Source organism: Schistocerca cancellata, chromosome 6 (genome assembly GCF_023864275.1).
Source record: "Schistocerca cancellata isolate TAMUIC-IGC-003103 chromosome 6, iqSchCanc2.1, whole genome shotgun sequence".
Lineage (NCBI taxonomy): Eukaryota > Metazoa > Arthropoda > Insecta > Orthoptera > Acrididae > Schistocerca > Schistocerca cancellata.
The window spans coordinates 485,266,469-485,284,172 of NC_064631.1; the positions used below are offsets into that span (position 1 = coordinate 485,266,469).

Here is a 17,704-nt window from a genome sequence, read left to right on the forward strand (position 1 = left end):
ATGGAACCAAAGGAGTTGAGGTTGGAGAGGAAATTCTGGAGTTCTTCTTCACTGTGAGTCCAGATCATGAAAATGTCATCAATAAATCTGTACCAAACTTTGGGTTGGCAGGCCTGGGTAACCAAGAAGGCTTCCTCTAAGCGACCCATGAATAGGTTGGCGTACGAGGGGGCCATCCTGGTACCCATGGCTGTTCCCTTTAATTGTTGGTATGTCTGGCCTTCAGAAGTGAAGAAGTTGTGGGTCAGGATGAAGCTGGCTAAGGTAATGAGGAAAGAGGTTTTAGGTAGGGCGGCAGGTGATCGGTGTGAAAGGAAGTGCTCCATCGCAGCGAGGCCCTGGACATGCGGAATATTTGTGTATAAGGAAGTGGCATCAATGGTTACAAGGATGGTTTCCGGGGGTAACAGACTGGGTAGGGATTCCAGGCGTGGTAATCCCATTCCTGATGTCCAGGCAGAGCTTCAAGGAATCCTCAGAACCTTAGGCCCCCTACAAAACCTTTCACCTGACTCCATCAACCTCCTGACCCCACCAACACCCCGCACCCCTACCTTCTACCTTCTTCCCAAAATTCACAAACCCAATCATCCCGGCCGTCCTATTGTAGCTGGTTACCAAGCCCCCACAGAACGCATCTCTGCCTACGTAGATCAACACCTTCAACCCATTACATGCAGTCTCCCATCCTTCATCAAAGACACCAACCACTTTCTCGAACGCCTGGAATCCCTACCCAGTCTGTTACCCCCGGAAACCATCCTTGTAACCATTGATGCCACTTCCTTATACACAAATATTCCGCATGTCCAGGGCCTCGCTGCGATGGAGCACTTCCTTTCACGCCGATCACCTGCCGCCCTACCTAAAACCTCTTTCCTCATTACCTTAGCCAGCTTCATCCTGACCCACAACTTCTTCACTTTTGAAGGTCAGACATACCAACAATTAAAGGGAACAGCCATGGGTACCAGGATGGCCCCCTCGTACGCCAACCTATTCATGGGTCGCTTAGAGGAAGCCTTCTTGGTTACCCAGGCCTGCCAACCCAAAGTTTGGTACAGATTTATTGATGACATTTTCATGATCTGGACTCACAGTGAAGAAGAACTCCAGAATTTCCTCTCCAACCTCAACTCCTTTGGTTCCATCAGATTCACCTGGTCCTACTCTAAATCCCATGCCACTTTCCTTGACGTTGACCTCCACCTGTCCAATGGCCAGCTTCACACGTCCGTCCACATCAAACCCACCAACAAGCAACAGTACCTCCATTATGACAGCTGCCACCCATTCCACATCAAACGGTCCCTTCCCTACAGCCTAGGTCTTCGTGGCAAACGAATCTGCTCCAGTCCGGAATCCTCGAATCATTACACCAACAACCTGAAAACAGCTTTTGCATCCCGTAACTACCCTCCCGACCTGGTACAGAAGCAAATAACCAGAGCCACTTCCTCATCTCCTCAAACCCGGAACCTTCCACAGAAGAACCCCAAAAGTGCCCCACTTGTGACAGGATACTTTCCGGGACTGGATCAGATTCTGAATGTGACTCTCCAGCAGGGATACGACTTCCTCAAATCCTGCCCTGAAATGAGATCCATCCTTCATGAAATCCTCCCCACTCCACCAAGAGTGTCTTTCCGCCGTCCACCTAACCTTCGTAACATCTTAGTTCATCCCTATGAAATCCCCAAACCACCTTCCCTACCCTCTGGCTCCTACCCCTGTAACCGCCCCCGGTGTAAAACCTGTCCCATGCACCCTCCCACCACCACCTATTCCAGTCCTGTAACCCGGAAGGTGTACACGATCAAAGGCAGAGCCACGTGTGAAAGCACCCACGTGATTTACCAACTGACCTGCCTACACTGTGAAGCGTTCTATGTGGGAATGACCAGCAACAAACTGTCCATTCGCATGAATGGACACAGGCAGACAGTGTTTGTTGGCAATGAGGATCACCCTGTGGCTAAACATGCCGTGGTGCACGGCCAGCACATCTTGGCACAGTGTTACACCGTCCGGGTTATCTGGATACTTCCCACTAACACCAACCTGTCTGAACTCCGGAGATGGGAACTTGCCCTTCAGCATATCCTCTCTTCTCGCTATCCGCCAGGCCTCAATCTCCGCTAATTTCTAATTTCAATCTGCCGCCGCTCATACCTCACCTGTCTTTCAACATCATCTTTGCCTCTGTACTTCCGTCCCGACTGACATCTCTGCCCAAACTCTTTGCCTTTACAAATGTCTGCTTGTGTCTGTGTATATGCGGATGGATATGTGTGTGTGTGCGCGAGTGTATACCTGTCCTTTTTTCCCCCTAAGGTAAGTCTTTCCGCTCCCGGGATTGGAATGACTCCTTACCCTCTCCCTTAAAACCCATATCCTTTTGTCTTCCCTTCTCCTTCCCTCTTTCCTGACGAGGCAACCGTTGGTTGCGAAAGCTAGATTTTTGGGTGTATGTTTGTGTTTGTTTGTGTGTCTATCGACCTGCCAGCGCTTTTGTTTGGTAAGTCTCATCATCTTTCTTTTTAATTATATTTTTCCCACGTGGAATGTTTCCCTCTATTATATTCATATCATTAATTTGAACCCAACAATCACGTATGTTATTGATATTGTTATTGTCACTGTTACATTTCGTAGTCTTTTCTGTCATCTTATTTCCTCCTTCTGTTTTTGCCAGCAGTTTTACTTTCTATTCACCTTCTCCTTTTTTACCGTAATCCAGTATACAATTTTATCCCGCCGATATATAGTCAATTACACGTAATAATACGTAACCCACTTCCAAACCATAACCAAAAATTTTTTTTCCGCTTTCAACACTACCGCTGCTATAAAATCCGCCGTTTCCAGTTCTTAAACAACCTTTTCGGCCAGTTTTAATATCTTTTGCTTTATTTCCATTTCCGTTTTTCTCACATCATCGATCATTTTTAGCTGCTTCCCACAGGTTTTAACGTCATTATTTCTTCATCAGACAATTGTTAGCTTCATTTCCATAATCTGCCACCACCAAACCACCCTTTCAATACATCCTCACGTAGTTTTTTCGAAATTTTCCTGCATTTCTCCACCCTTTAACGTGTTTTGGCGGCAACACAACCACCTAACCTTTATGCACATCATTATCTACCTACACAAGTTCACCATAGGATCAACATAGCCCAGCTCTAACCAACCCTTTTTCGCCTTTTTTCACACCAGATCTCCATTTGATTTCTAGTTTTACCTTTATCTCTCCCCATATATTTTTATATTTATTTTCATTTTCATTTCAGCCTCGTGTTCCATTTTCCACCTTCTAGTACCATGTCACCCTCACAACACCTCCACAACGACCCCATTAAGTTTTATTTACATTCCCTCCGCAAACATGCCTTCGCCCTAGCCAGATTACACTCCCATATTTTATTTTCTCAGGCTTGTCTGACATTTGGCATCACCCCCAAAGGCCTCACACTTAAAGTTCCCATCTCTGGCTGCAACCCTTCTTTCCATCAGTCCCTATACCAGTTCCAAACCGAACAATCCATTGCCCTCACCCACCTAATCCTTCACCTACACATCCACTCAGCCAATCAACACACCCATCAACTCCTGTCCCTAATAAAAGTCCTCAATCTTTCCTCTCCCACATCCACACCGGTTGTTCAGAGCATTCTCCTACAGGCCAACCGCAAATTAGAACAGCATGCCACCCTCCACCTTAAAAAACTATCAAATCTCCTGGTTTCCCACCTCCGGAAAGGCAACTCACTCACCCTTCACAACCATTCCAGCAAACCTCAACCTCCTCTCATTGCACACAAACCCAGTCTCTCCCATCTACTCAATCTCCCACTTCCAGCTCCACTCCCTCCAAAACCTCAAAATTCCAATCAACACAATCTGGAACCACAACACCCCAATTCAGTAGTTAACCTCTCCTCCAAACCTCTCTCCCAATCCGAAACCTCTGTCCTATCCAAAGGCCTCACCTTCAGCCCCACTCCCAGATTTAACCAAACAGCCCTTGTCAAAGATTTACTGTCCTACACCCGTACTCTCTGCTGGAAATATCACTTTGCCACGAAGAAAAATGATCCTAATCCTACTCCTAATGATCCAACTCCCCAAGATACTATCCAAATTGAACCATGCCTGGAACAGTTCCGTCCTCCGTCACAGCGGGACCCACCTCCTCTTCCTCAAAATCAACCTCTCCTAACCTTCCAGGAATTTCTGACTTCCAGCCTTGCCTCTCAATCCTTCTTAAAAAACCTTAATCCTACTCCCAACATCACCACTGCTGAAGCCCAGGCTATCCGTGATCTGAAGGCTGACCAATCCATCGTCATTCTTCCGGCGGACAAGGGTTCCACGACTGTGGTACTTGATCGTCGGGAGTGCGTGGCTGAGGGACTGCGTCAGCTTTCAGACAACACTACTTACAAAGTTTGCCATGGTAATCCCATTCCTGATGTCCAGGCGGAGCTTCAAGGAATCCTCAGAACCTTAGGCCCCCTACAATACCTTTCACCTGACTCCATCAACCTCCTGACCCCACCAACACCCCGCACCCCTACCTTCTTCCCAAAATTCACAAACCCAATCATCCCGGCCGTCCCATTGTAGCTGGTTACCAAGCCCCCACAGAACGCATCTCTGCCTACGTAGATCAACACCTTCAACCCATTACATGCAGTCTCCCATCCTTCATCAAAGACACCAACCACTTTCTCGAACGCCTGGAATCCCTACCCAGTCTGTTACCCCCGGAAACCATCCTTGTAACCATTGATGCCACTTCCTTATACACAAATATTCCGCATGTCCAGGGCCTCGCTGCGATGGAGCACTTCCTTTCACGCCGATCACCTGCCGCCATACCTAAAACCTCTTTCCTCATTACCTTAGCCAGCTTCATCCCGACCCACAACTTCTTCACTTTTGAAGGCCAGACATACCAACAATTAAAGGGAACAGCCATGGGTACCAGGATGGCCCCCTCGTACGCCAACCTATTCATGGGTCGCTTAGAGGAAGCCTTCTTGGTTACCCAGGCCTGCCAACCCAAAGTTTGGTACAGATTTATTGATGACATTTTCATGATCTGGACTCACAGTGAAGAAGAACTCCAGAATTTCCTCTCTAACCTCAACTCCTTTGGTTCCATCAGATTCACCTGGTCCTACTCTAAATCCCATGCCACTTTCCTTGACGTTGACCTCCACCTGTCCAATGGCCAGCTTCACACGTCCGCCCACATCAAACCCACCAACAAGCAACAGTACCTCCATTATGACAGCTGCCACCCATTCCACATCAAACGGTCCCTTCCCTACAGCCTAGGTCTTCGTGGCAAACGAATCTGCTCCAGTCCGGAATCCTTGAATCATTACACCAACAACCTGAAAACAGCTTTTGCATCCCGTAACTACCCTCCCGACCTGGTACAGAAGCAAATAACCAGAGCCACTTCCTCATCTCCTCAAACCCGGAACCTTCCACAGAAGAACCCCAAAAGTGCCCCACTTGTGACAGGATACTTTCCGGGACTGGATCAGATTCTGAATGTGACTCTCCAGCAGGGATACGACTTCCTCAAATCCTGCCCTGAAATGAGATCCATCCTTCATGAAATCCTCCCCACTCCACCAAGAGTGTCTTTCCGCCGTCCACCTAACCTTCGTAACCTCTTAGTTCATCCCTATGAAATCCCCAAACCACCTTCCCTACCCTCTGGCTCCTACCCCTGTAACCGCCCCCGGTGTAAAACCTGTCCCATGCACCCTCCCACCACCACCTATTCCAGTCCTGTAACCCGGAAGGTGTACACGATCAAAGGCAGAGCCACGTGTGAAAGCACCCACGTGATTTACCAACTGACCTGCCTACACTGTGAAGCGTTCTATGTGGGAATGACCAGCAACAAACTGTCCATTCGCATGAATGGACACAGGCAGACAGTGTTTGTTGGCAATGAGGATCACCCTGTGGCTAAACATGCCTTGGTGCACGGCCAGCACATCTTGGCACAGTGTTACACCGTCCGGGTTATCTGGATACTTCCCACTAACACCAACCTGTCTGAACTCCGGAGATGGGAACTTGCCCTTCAGCATATCCTCTCTTCTCGCTATCCGCCAGGCCTCAATCTCCGCTAATTTCTAATTTCAATCTGCCGCCGCTCATACCTCACCTGTCTTTCAACATCATCTTTGCCTCTGTACTTCCGTCCCGACTGGCATCTCTGCCCAAACTCTTTGCCTTCACAAATGTCTGCTTGTGTCTGTGTATATGCGGATGGATATGTGTGTGTGTGCGCGAGTGTATACCTGTCCTTTTTTCCCCCTAAGGTAAGTCTTTCCGCTCCCGGGATTGGAATGACTCCTTACCCTCTCCCTTAAAACCCATATCCTTTTGTCTTCCCTTCTCCTTCCCTCTTTCCTGACGAGGCAACCGTTGGTTGCGAAAGCTAGATTTTTGTGTGTATGTTTGTGTTTGTTTGTGTGTCTATCGACCTGCCAGCGCTTTTGTTTGGTAAGTCTCATCATCTTTCTTTTTAATTATATTTTTCCCACGTGGAATGTTTCCCTCTATTATATATATATATATATATATATATATATATATATATATATATATATATATATATATATTTTATCCATCCTTAAGGAATATGAAGATGAAAATGTGATCAAAAGTGCCATGCAACTGTAACTGTAACTCTTTCTAAATACAAGATTTATGCATTTCCACTGCTGTTATGACGAATAACATCTAACACATTGGGAAGGCCTGTCACCTGTCACGATAGTAAGAATATAAGTGAGCCACCAGAATACAGAGAGAGAGAGAGAGAGAGAGAGAGAGAGAGAGAGAGGGGGGGGGGGGGAGGGAGGGAGGGACTGAGGAAGGGGGGAGGGAGGGAGGGAGGGAGGGAGGGAGGGAGGGAGGGAGGGAGGGAGAGAGAGAGAGAGAGAGAGAGAGAGACTGTGCACAGGGGCTGGGACGGTTGCTCTGACCGCATATTAAGAGGTACACAGAGGAAAAAGGGTTATAACAAAGTTGCGACACAACAGCTACTGCACTGTGACAAAGGCTGTTAAAATATGTAATAAATAATGTAAATTGCTGTGCCTTATCCACCTGATGATGTCATGTCTTGCCCAGTTAGGATAAAACATGTTTTCACTTCTGCCTTTGGTCTACCTCTGTGGAAGGAATCCAGTGTTTTGAAATCCAAGTCTTCCTTCATTTTTTTTAAAATTAATTTCTGCCGGCCATAACAGAGCTGGGTCTTCCGAAGTTAAATAATGGTTAATCCATCATTTTTTGCAGAGATTTCTTATTTTGGTACCCAGTTTTCTTTGGGTTGTAGAAATACTATAACACTGAACAGATTAGTAATTAAAGGTATAATGGCAGATAATGTTTTGAGTTTGGAGCAAAGTTACAGGAGTGTCATGATGAAGGTAATGAATAAACTAGAAACTAAAAATGTTGATATACACTCCTGGAAATGGAAAAAAGAACACATTGACACCGGTGTGTCAGACCCACCATACTTGCTCCGGACACTGCGAGAGGGCTGTACAAGCAATGATCACACGCACGGCACAGCGGACACACCAGGAACCGCGGTGTTGGCCGTCGAATGGCGCTAGCTGCGCAGCATTTGTGCACCGCCGCCGTCAGTGTCAGCCAGTTTGCCGTGGCATACGGAGCTCCATCGCAGTCTTTAACACTGGTAGCATGCCGCGACAGCGTGGACGTGAACCGTATGTGCAGTTGACGGACTTTGAGCGAGGGCGTATAGTGGGCATGCGGGAGGCCGGGTGGACGTACCGCCGAATTGCTCAACACGTGGGGCGTGAGGTCTCCACAGTACATCGATGTTGTCGCCAGTGGTCGGCGGAAGGTGCACGTGCCCGTCGACCTGGGACCGGACCGCAGCGACGCACGGATGCACGCCAAGACCGTAGGATCCTACGCAGTGCCGTAGGGGACCGCACCGCCACTTCCCACCAAATTAGGGACACTGTTGCTCCTGGGGTATCGGTGAGGACCATTCGCAACCGTCTCCATGAAGCTGGGCTATGGTCCCGCACACCGTTAGGCCGTCTTCCGCTCACGCCCCAACATCGTGCAGCCCGCCTCCAGTGGTGTCGCGACAGGCGTGAATGGAGGGACGAATGGAGACGTCGTCGTCTTCAGCGATGAGAGTCGCTTCTGCCTTGGTGCCAATGATGGTCGTATGCGTGTTTGGCGCCGTGCAGGTGAGCGCCACAATCAGGACTGCATACGACCGAGGCACACAGGGCCAACACCCGGCATCATGGTGTGGGGAGCGATCTCCTACACTGGCCGTACACCACTGGTGATCGTCGAGGGGACACTGAATAGTGCACGGTACATCCAAACCGTCATCGAACCCATCGTTCTACCATTCCTAGACCGGCAAGGGAACTTGCTGTTCCAACAGGACAATGCACGTCCGCATGTATCCGTGCCACCCAACGTGCTCTAGAAGGTGTAAGTCAACTACCCTGGCCAGCAAGATCTCCGGATCTGTGCCCCATTGAGCATGTTTGGGACTGGATGAAGCGTCGTCTCACGCGGTCTGCACGTCCAGCACGAACGCTGGTACAACTGAGGTGCCAGGTGGAAATGGCATGGCAAGCCGTTCCACAGGACTACATCCAGCATCTCTACGATCGTCTCCACGGGAAAATAGCAGCCTGCATTGCTGCGAAAGGTGGATATACACTGTACTAGTGCCGACATTGTGCATGCTCTGTTGCCTGTGTCTATGTGCCTGTGGTTCTGTCAGTGTGATCATGAATTGTATCTGACCCCAGGAATGTGTCAATAAAGTTTCCCCTTCCTGGGACAATGAATTCACGGTGTTCTTATTTCAATTTCCAGGAGTGTATTAACAGCAGTGGAATGACAACTGCAATTAAGAGTCATAGTAATAATGTACAGTCAGGAATACATACGAACCTTGGCAATGATTTTTGTATAACCCATTTTCCACTCTTATGTGACACTTTCATATACTCTCCAAACAGGAAACAATGAGCTGTTGACAGGAGTCCAAAAATATCGGTCTGAAAATATAACAAACAGGCAATGGAAGAACAATATTTTAAAAATATTTTCAGATTAAAAAGCTAACCTACATTTTTTTTTCCTTTTTTACTTCCCTGAATGATGTAAAATAATTTAAAACTTACTTCAACAATGTTAGGAAAACATAGATTACTACTTACCATGAAGATGACACATTAAGCTGCAGACAAGTACAATTAAAAGACACTTACACATTAGCTCTCCTCCACATCCTTCATCAGCAAAATACAGAGAAACACACACCATTCATTCACACAAGAGGAGGAGGAGGAGGAGATTAGTGTTTAACGTCACGTCGACAACGAGGTCATTAGAGACTGAGCGCAAGCTCGGGTGAGGGAAGGATGGGGAAGGAAATCGGCCGTGCCCTTTCAAAGGAACCATCCCAGCATTTGCCTGAAGCGATTTAGGGAAATCACGGAAAACCTAAATCAGGATGGCCGGAGACGGGATTGAACCGTCGTCCTCCCGAATGCGAGTCCAGTGTGCTAACCACTGTGCCACCTCGCTCGGTCATTCACACAAGAAGCACACCTCACATACACATGACTGTCAACTCTGGCAGCTTGGAGCAGAATGCATTCTGCCTGCAACTGAAGTATCTGTCTGTAACTTAACATATCATCTTTACAGTAAGCAGCAATCTATCTTTTCCTCATGCTGTTGATATTCCAACCTGGAGTTTCCATTGTTTAAAACTTACTTCTTCTCGTCTTCTCTCTCTCTTAAATAGCATGGTCTGTTGTTGTTGAGAATAAACACTATTATGAAAAAGCCTTAGGAATATCTAGTAAAATTTTTTATTGATAATAAATAAACAATTACAAGCCAAGAGCAAGCTCCTGGTCTTGCAGCAACCCCAATAGCTATACACAAGGCAAAGATATGAAATCACTGGTTGATAATTTGCTTTAGTTGAATATGACATTGCAATTCTTTGTACCAGTCTTCTCTTTCATATATTGGAGAGAGTGTTAGTGGCATTTATTGTCATGGGGTTGTTATATGAAAATGCAGTCACTGCCCAATATACCACATGTAGAAGTATGAAATCGGAATTTGACTGCAATAATTACACGTCGTTGTTTGAAACTGATAAACAATATTTTATTCAAAATAATCTTGATTGTTTCATACAAATTGATGCGTTGTTCAGCGAATGTGTGTCCCAGTGATGCAAATAGATGATAATCAGACAAAGCCAAGTCTGGAGAACAAGCAGCTCGCCCTAGTATTTCCCAACTGAACGCCTCGATCGTTTTCCTGACCCATTTTGTTGAGTGGATGGGGCGTTATCATAGAGCAATATGACTGTATGTTGCCTTTTTCCATATTCCGGTCTTTTTTCACTAATGCCTGATTTAAAAAAATCATTTGCTGTTGGCAGCAATAAATGTTAACGCTTTCACCAGATTTAGCAGCTCATAATGGAGGACATCCTTCTAATAACACCAAATTCAGAGCATTGTCTTCTTTCCAAAGCGATTTGGCCTTGCAGTGGATGTCGATGGTTTGCCTGGATTTACCCATGATTTATGACACTTTTCATCACCTGTCACTATTCGATGGAGAAACAACTTTCTTTTGTATCTGGCGAGCAGCATTTCACAAGTGGTCTTTCGATTTGCGTGCTGTCTTTCATTCAGTTCATGCGGACCCCATTTCCCCACTTACTGCATCACATTCAGTTGTTCCAAGGGTTCCTCTTCAGTTTGAATTTCATCTTCATTCAGTAAGGCTGCAACTCATTGTCTTTGAACTTTTTTGGTGATTTCTCACGCTCATCTTCTCTCACATCAAAATCATCACATTTGAATTTTTTGAACCACTTGAAGCAGTGTGTTTTCTCAGGAGTATGTTTGCCAAAAGCTTTGACAAGCATTCGATGCAATTCTGCTGCAGTTTTCTACAAATGATAACAGAAAACCAATGCTATCCACAAATCGTAGTCTATAGGCACATAACTCAACACGTTTATATGTTTGAAACAGATACTGATGTATGGAACTTGGGTTACTGTGTGTCGACATTCGTCGTCAGCCATTACAGGAAGCAGATGGTGCTGCAGATGCGGTGTCATGGACCCTACACTGACGGCTAGCACCGTCTACCGGGAAATTCCAGTTTCATACTTCTACACCTGGTATATGGTAGTCTATTTTATTTACTGTCATCATAACTCTGAGACTACTAATAATATGCTGAGTTTAGTACCAGTGTGTTGGATGTCACAGTTTGCGAGCTGTTTAGTAATATTTGAGAAGTTTCCTTTTTTCTCATTACAAGAATGTACATTTAATTGTCGAGCTCCTTTATATTCATTGTAACATAAGTCAAATTATCTACCTTCCCCATCTGTAAGAAACACTGGGACATTTTGGACATACAAACCTGCAGATACCTAGTGGGTTACATTTACACGGTCTGTTGCTTCTGTGAGGCAAGACTTGTTTTATTTCATTGTTTGTGAAGAAGTTCATTTTTATGCAATTTCTTGTAAAGAGGAATACATTTTATGAGGTATGATCTGTGGAGAGTACCATTTGACAATTTCACAAAAGACGACAACATGAATGGTTTTTTAATGGAAACACTCTGTCAGGACAAAAATTGTGATTAATAACAGAGTGATATAAAAGATTACGCATGTCAACTACTTAGGATATGAAGCAACATGAGCATGACAAAGACATAAAAAAATAACATAGTTAAGAAATGTATGTGGAAAATAAAAAGATGTCTCAAAAATGTGAGGAAAGAAGCAAGATTGAAATTTTATATGATAATGGAAATTCTAGTTTTTCTTTATAGAAGCAGATTATAAGTAAATGCCAACAAGGTCATGTACAAGGAGGAGAGATGAGATTTCTAAGAGTAGTGAAGGGACGCACAATAGCCAACAGATTTCGATATTTGGATATTAAGAAAGAACCCAATATATTTAATATCCTCAATAAAATACTACAAAACAGGAAAAACTGGAATTAAAATCTCCAAAGAACGAGTGGTAAAGATTATCTCTCCAGATACGATGATTTAACACAGCTGTGAGAAGAAGACAAGGAATACAGAAAACAATGGTTACCATAACACTGGGTGGTGGTGGTTGTGTGTGTGTGTGTGTGTGGGGGGGGGGGGGGGGGTGCGTTTTTTTTTTTCTTTTTTTTCTGGTGAAGGAATCCTATTTTTTTCTTTAATTGTGTCTTTTGCCATCAATGTTGTGTAATGCCTCAAAAAGAATTTTATGCTGTGTATAAGTCAGAGTAGTTATTGTGGCAGTTATTTCAGTACCAAGTGCTGTGCATGTATTGTTACAGGTGGTACACTTCAACTGTTCCACAATTTCTCACTAAAAAAGGAAAATTTTACCCTCACTCTGCCTTTATCTTAAAAGAAAGATAGATGTAGCAAACAATATAGTCGGCATCAGCCATTTTGATCAAACTTATTTGATGTAACAGCATGATTAATACTGATATACTGGTATTTGATGTGCATAGCAGATAATAAATATGGCGAGACAGTTCCACGTAACTATTGGTTTTCTGTAATTAATCAATTAGTTTCTTAATCCTTTTCCTGATAACTGGTACGGCTTGTGTGGTGTCAGTTGCCAGCTCATAGTCAATCATAACAGAGCCTACATCTTCGGGCTTTGGTTTTGTTGTTTTCTGCTACCTAAGAAGTTTTGTGCTATTTAAGAAAACTAACCTTGATGTTGAACACTGACTGTGGAACCATATATGCATTGGAAATCACTTGATACTTATCCAGGCACCAATAATAATAACATCTGTTCTCACAATAACAACGTCTATGTTTTGAAATTAACTACATATTTCAACAGATAAAGTTTTAATAGCCCTCCAGCTCTCAGAGTATAGGATTGTAAGATGTTTTACGTGTAATGTCACCTTTTTGGTTCTCTAAATTTTGTGTTAAGGTGCATAGTCAATTGTAGACGACAGATATCGGTTAATTGTTGTTAGTAATTAAATTTTATTTTCAAGATATTTTTGTACCTTGAGTGTGTTTATTGCTATGTGTCTTATGCTTCCGTATGTTGCTAGTTAATGTATAGGGAGAAGGAAGGAGCAGTTATGGAACAGACAGAATAATACACTAGAAATGTTTTAATATCTTCTTGATTGGAAGACTGATCTAAAAATGCCCCACAATTTTAAAGACATTGCATACAAATAAATTTCTCTGACATAATTACTAGTACTTAAAAAATAATATTATAAAAATCTTGCTTCACAAAGGCTATGGAATGGTTAAAAGACACATCCCATGTTCAGACTGTTCCAGGTTTCAGAGAAGTAAAACACACAGATTATTTAATATACACTACCATGAGCACATGCGAGTTCTATGATTAAACATACAATTCACTAGCACAAACTCAGTATATTATTAGAGGGCCTAGAGAAACATAGACAACAGATCCTACAACCCACAGACATGAATAATGAACAAACACACAATGAATAAAACAGAGTTTTTTCTGCGTTAAGCAATACAGGTAACTACTCTCCATAAAACAATGATAACGAATGACATAACTGATTGTTCCATCAGGTGCAAAATTAACAATTTCTTTCAGTCGATTACTATTGTTGAAAACAACTCTGAATTCAAAAATGGTTCAAATGGCTCTGAGCACTATGGGACTTAACATCTATGGTCATCAGTCCCCTAGAACTTAGAACTACTTAAACCTAACTAACCTCAGGACATCACACACATCCATGCCCGAGGCAGGATTCGAACCTGCGACCGTAGCAGCCACGGGGTTCCAGACTGAAGCGCCTAGAACCGCACGGCCACACCGGCCGGCCAAAACAACTCTGACTCAAGTAGCAAATTGTTGTAACGTTGTTGTTGCTGCTGCTGCTGTCTTCAGTCTGAAAACTTGTTCGATGCAGCTCTGCACCCTAATCTGTCCTGTGCAATCCTCTTTTCCTCTAAATAACTACTGCAGTCTACCTCCCTTTGATTCTATTAAGTATATCTATGCCTTGGATTCCCTTCACACTCTTTAACCCCACACTACCTTCCAGTACCAAACTGACAATTCCATGCCATTGGCGAACTTCAGTCACATAAAGTTTCTTTTCAGTCAGCATTGTTGCTGTTGTTGTATGCAGTCCAAATACTGGTTCAATACAGCCGTCCACTTTACTTTATACTGTGCCGCTCCAAATAACTACTGCAGCCTACATCCTTTTGAACCCACATACTGTATTCATCTCTTGGTCTCCCTCTACAATTTCCCCCAACTTCAACACTTCCATACAGTATTAAATCGATGATCCCTTGATGTCTCAGAATGTGTCCTATCAACGAATCCATTCGTTTAGCCAAACTGGGCCATAAATTGGTATCCTCCACAATTCAATTCAGTTCCTCCTCATTAGTTATTGATTGAGACATAACAGTCCATTGAAAACCATTTAAAACACATATTTTTCAATCCAATTTGAAATAAACAGGAATCACTGATGTAAACGAAAGGTAGTGGTATAGGTAAACCTATACTTATAAAATTGTTACAATGAAACTGGTTACTAAATTACAGTTGTATTGAAGTATATAGGTCCTGTAATAGGTAGGAATATTTAGGATTAACGTAATTAGGTGTAATCTGGAACAAATGATCGAGTACAATGGTCAGAGTCATTTCTTTGAAACTGAGATGGATTTGTGTTAAAACAGTATCTAACTTAAAGTCTGTGGTATTTAAAGGAAAAACCAACTGGGAGAATCAAAATTGATTAGAAAATTAAAATGTAATTAGTGAAAATGTTATAAGTGGCATATAAACATGCACAGTTCTTTAGGTGTTTTGTCAATAATAAATAAAAGACCTATTTTGCCACATTCAACGGAAGACTTGGAAACATATACATTGGTAGGAACATTTTACGAACCATGTATCTTTTGTATTTAATAAAAAGAGTAAAAATATTGTTAATACTTCATATTTTGAGCATTTGTACACTCTTAAAATGTTATATGCTTGAAAATTCATCTATGTATTTGCTCTATAAGAGCTAGTGCAACTGTTGAAATGAGTCATTAATTTTGAGGCAACAGTTTTAATTGTAATTTTATTAAAAAACCATTTACAACAAGCCAAGGATTGTTCAGAATTGTATATAAAAGGAGCAGCCATGCTGGCACAAGGAGGTCAGTACTTTATGATCATTCGATGGAGTAAGGTGAACATCAGTATCTTATGAGATTTTGTGCAAGAAGCATGTAATTGCTTACATGAGTACTTTATGTAAATTCATGCAGTAAGTATGTCAGACTTGGCAAATTGTATGGAATATGTAAGAAGACTGATCTATCATTACACCAGCATACCTAAAAAGGTCAAAAACTAAGTGATATAATAAAAAGAAGTTCTGAAACATAATGTTCGATTTAGTCATTCTTGGTATAAAACACAAAGTTACAGTGGACATACAGTAACCCATTACTGTTACAGCAGCGGATCGACGAAAAGGAACGGATGAGTACATCCCACAATATTATATGAATTTTAATATTTAATTTTGCAATCTTTGATTTGAATTTGCATTATTAGCAAATAGTAGTCAAGTGAAAGAACCCAGCAGCAGGGAAATTTCACATGATCTACACATCTAATCTTCAGCACTCCTCTACGGTACCATATTTCAAAAGCTTCTTTTCTCCTTTCAATATCCCCACTAGCAGACGTCACAATAGAGGCGGACGAGCTGACATGGATAGAACAGCAGAGTAGTTCAGAAACCGTTAATGGAGAATGGACACATCACATTATATGGGCAGACTTGCTGATGCAAGTGTTTGCTTGTGAGCAGCAGTAAGTGAAGCAGGCAAGTGCTCCTGTGAAGTTAAACTGCCACATGTCTAGTCTTGCACTTTGTGTCACGAGTTGTCGCGTGCTCAGACATTATCCCCTGTGCCATGTGCGTGATGAATATTTTACTGTGAGCTTAATGTGGGTTCGGATGTCGGCTTCCCACAGTTCAATTCACATGACAAATTCTTTCCAATGACAAGGTTCTACTGCCCGGTTGTTACCGAGTCACTGTCGGTGTGTGAAGTATTTGCACTGACTGTAGCTACATTGACATGCCTTCTGAAGATACAAACCTTATCTTGTCTGAACTGCTTATATTCCACATTTCACTTTCATACAAGGCTTGACTTCAGACAAATACCTTCAGTATCCTCCCTACTTTTTTCATCAATTATTTTGCTGACAAATAGCAAAACCCATTTACTAATTCTGATGTCTCATTTTCTAATCTAATTTCCTTTTCCTAATCTTGTTTTAGTTCGTTGATGTTCATCTCATACCCTCTTTTCAAGACACCAGCCATTCCATTCAACTGCTTTTCCAAATCAATTACAATGTAGTTGACAAACCTTAAAAATTTTAGTTCTTCTTCCAAAAATTTTATTTCTTTTCCATTTTTTTCTTTGGTTCCCTTTGTTGCTTGCTAAGAATCCAGATTGAATAGCACTGTGGGTAAGCTGCAACTCTCCCTCTCTGTCACCTTTCTCAACAACTATTACCTGTTCATGTCCTTTGAATACTACAAATGCTGTCTTGTTTCTGCAAAAATTGTACATAACCATTTTGTTCCTTGCATTTTATCTCTTCTACTTTCTGAATTTCGCAGAGTGTATTCCAGTCAAAATTATCAAAAGCTTTCTCTAAGTCTACAAATGCCACAAACATAGGTTTGGCTCTCTTTCTTCAAAGATATTCTTCTGTAAATAAGTCATATCAGTATTTTGCAGTCATGACTTACAAAACCAATAGTTCTACAGCACCTGCTTTTTTTGGAACTGGAATTATTATGTTGTTCTGAAAGTCTGAGGGTATTTAGCCTGTCAGATATGTGTTGTGTATCTTGGAGAATAGTTTGGTGATAGCTGATACTTCCAAGGCTCTCAACAATTCTCAGAGAATGTCGTATACTCCAGGGGCTTTGTTCCCACTTAGATCTGTCACAACTCTGTCAACTTCCTCTCACAGTACTGTATCTCCCATCTCATCTTCATTTATTTCCCTTATAGAGCCTGTTTATACTGTTTGTCTAATCCGAGAGTCGTCATGCGCATTTTCTCTGGTGTTTCAGCAAATTTTTGTAATTTGTGTTTGCAATGTATACCTGGAGTCAGTCCAAACAGTTTCTCCTCATCACACCTTTCGTGTGATGCACCATGTCAATGTAATTTGCAGAATTTTATGTGTACATTAGATAGAGTGGTCCCAAATTAGTCTAATGTGATATTCATTTTATCTGTATGTATCTACAGGGACAGTAAAATATAAAAAATAACCAGAAATTCAGCAGTGACTTGTGTGCTGCCCTGGACCACAATAACCGTCTGTTACTGCCAGGCAGCGGTGCTACTCAGTCGCTGCTGGAGTACTGGTTATTCTTCATGTTTTTCTATATGCTAGCATGCAGGCTAGGAAAAAATCTTATCTTCATAGTCTCGGATGTTATTGAATTTAGAATACTTTAAAATGAAGGACTAAGTAAGGAACACGTATTTTTTT

The 17,704-nt window shown here is 42.7% G+C and overlaps 1 protein-coding gene across 1 annotated transcript in view; it reads right to left on the reverse strand.

Moving 5' to 3' along the window:
- Positions 1 to 17,704, reverse strand: part of LOC126191184 (mitotic checkpoint serine/threonine-protein kinase BUB1-like) — a 249,309-nt gene that overhangs the window by 8,844 nt on the left and 222,761 nt on the right. The window contains exon 18 of the mRNA XM_049931959.1: positions 9,004 to 9,110. Coding sequence (XP_049787916.1) covers positions 9,004 to 9,110 — 107 coding nt within the window. The remainder of the gene's footprint in view (positions 1 to 9,003; positions 9,111 to 17,704) is intronic.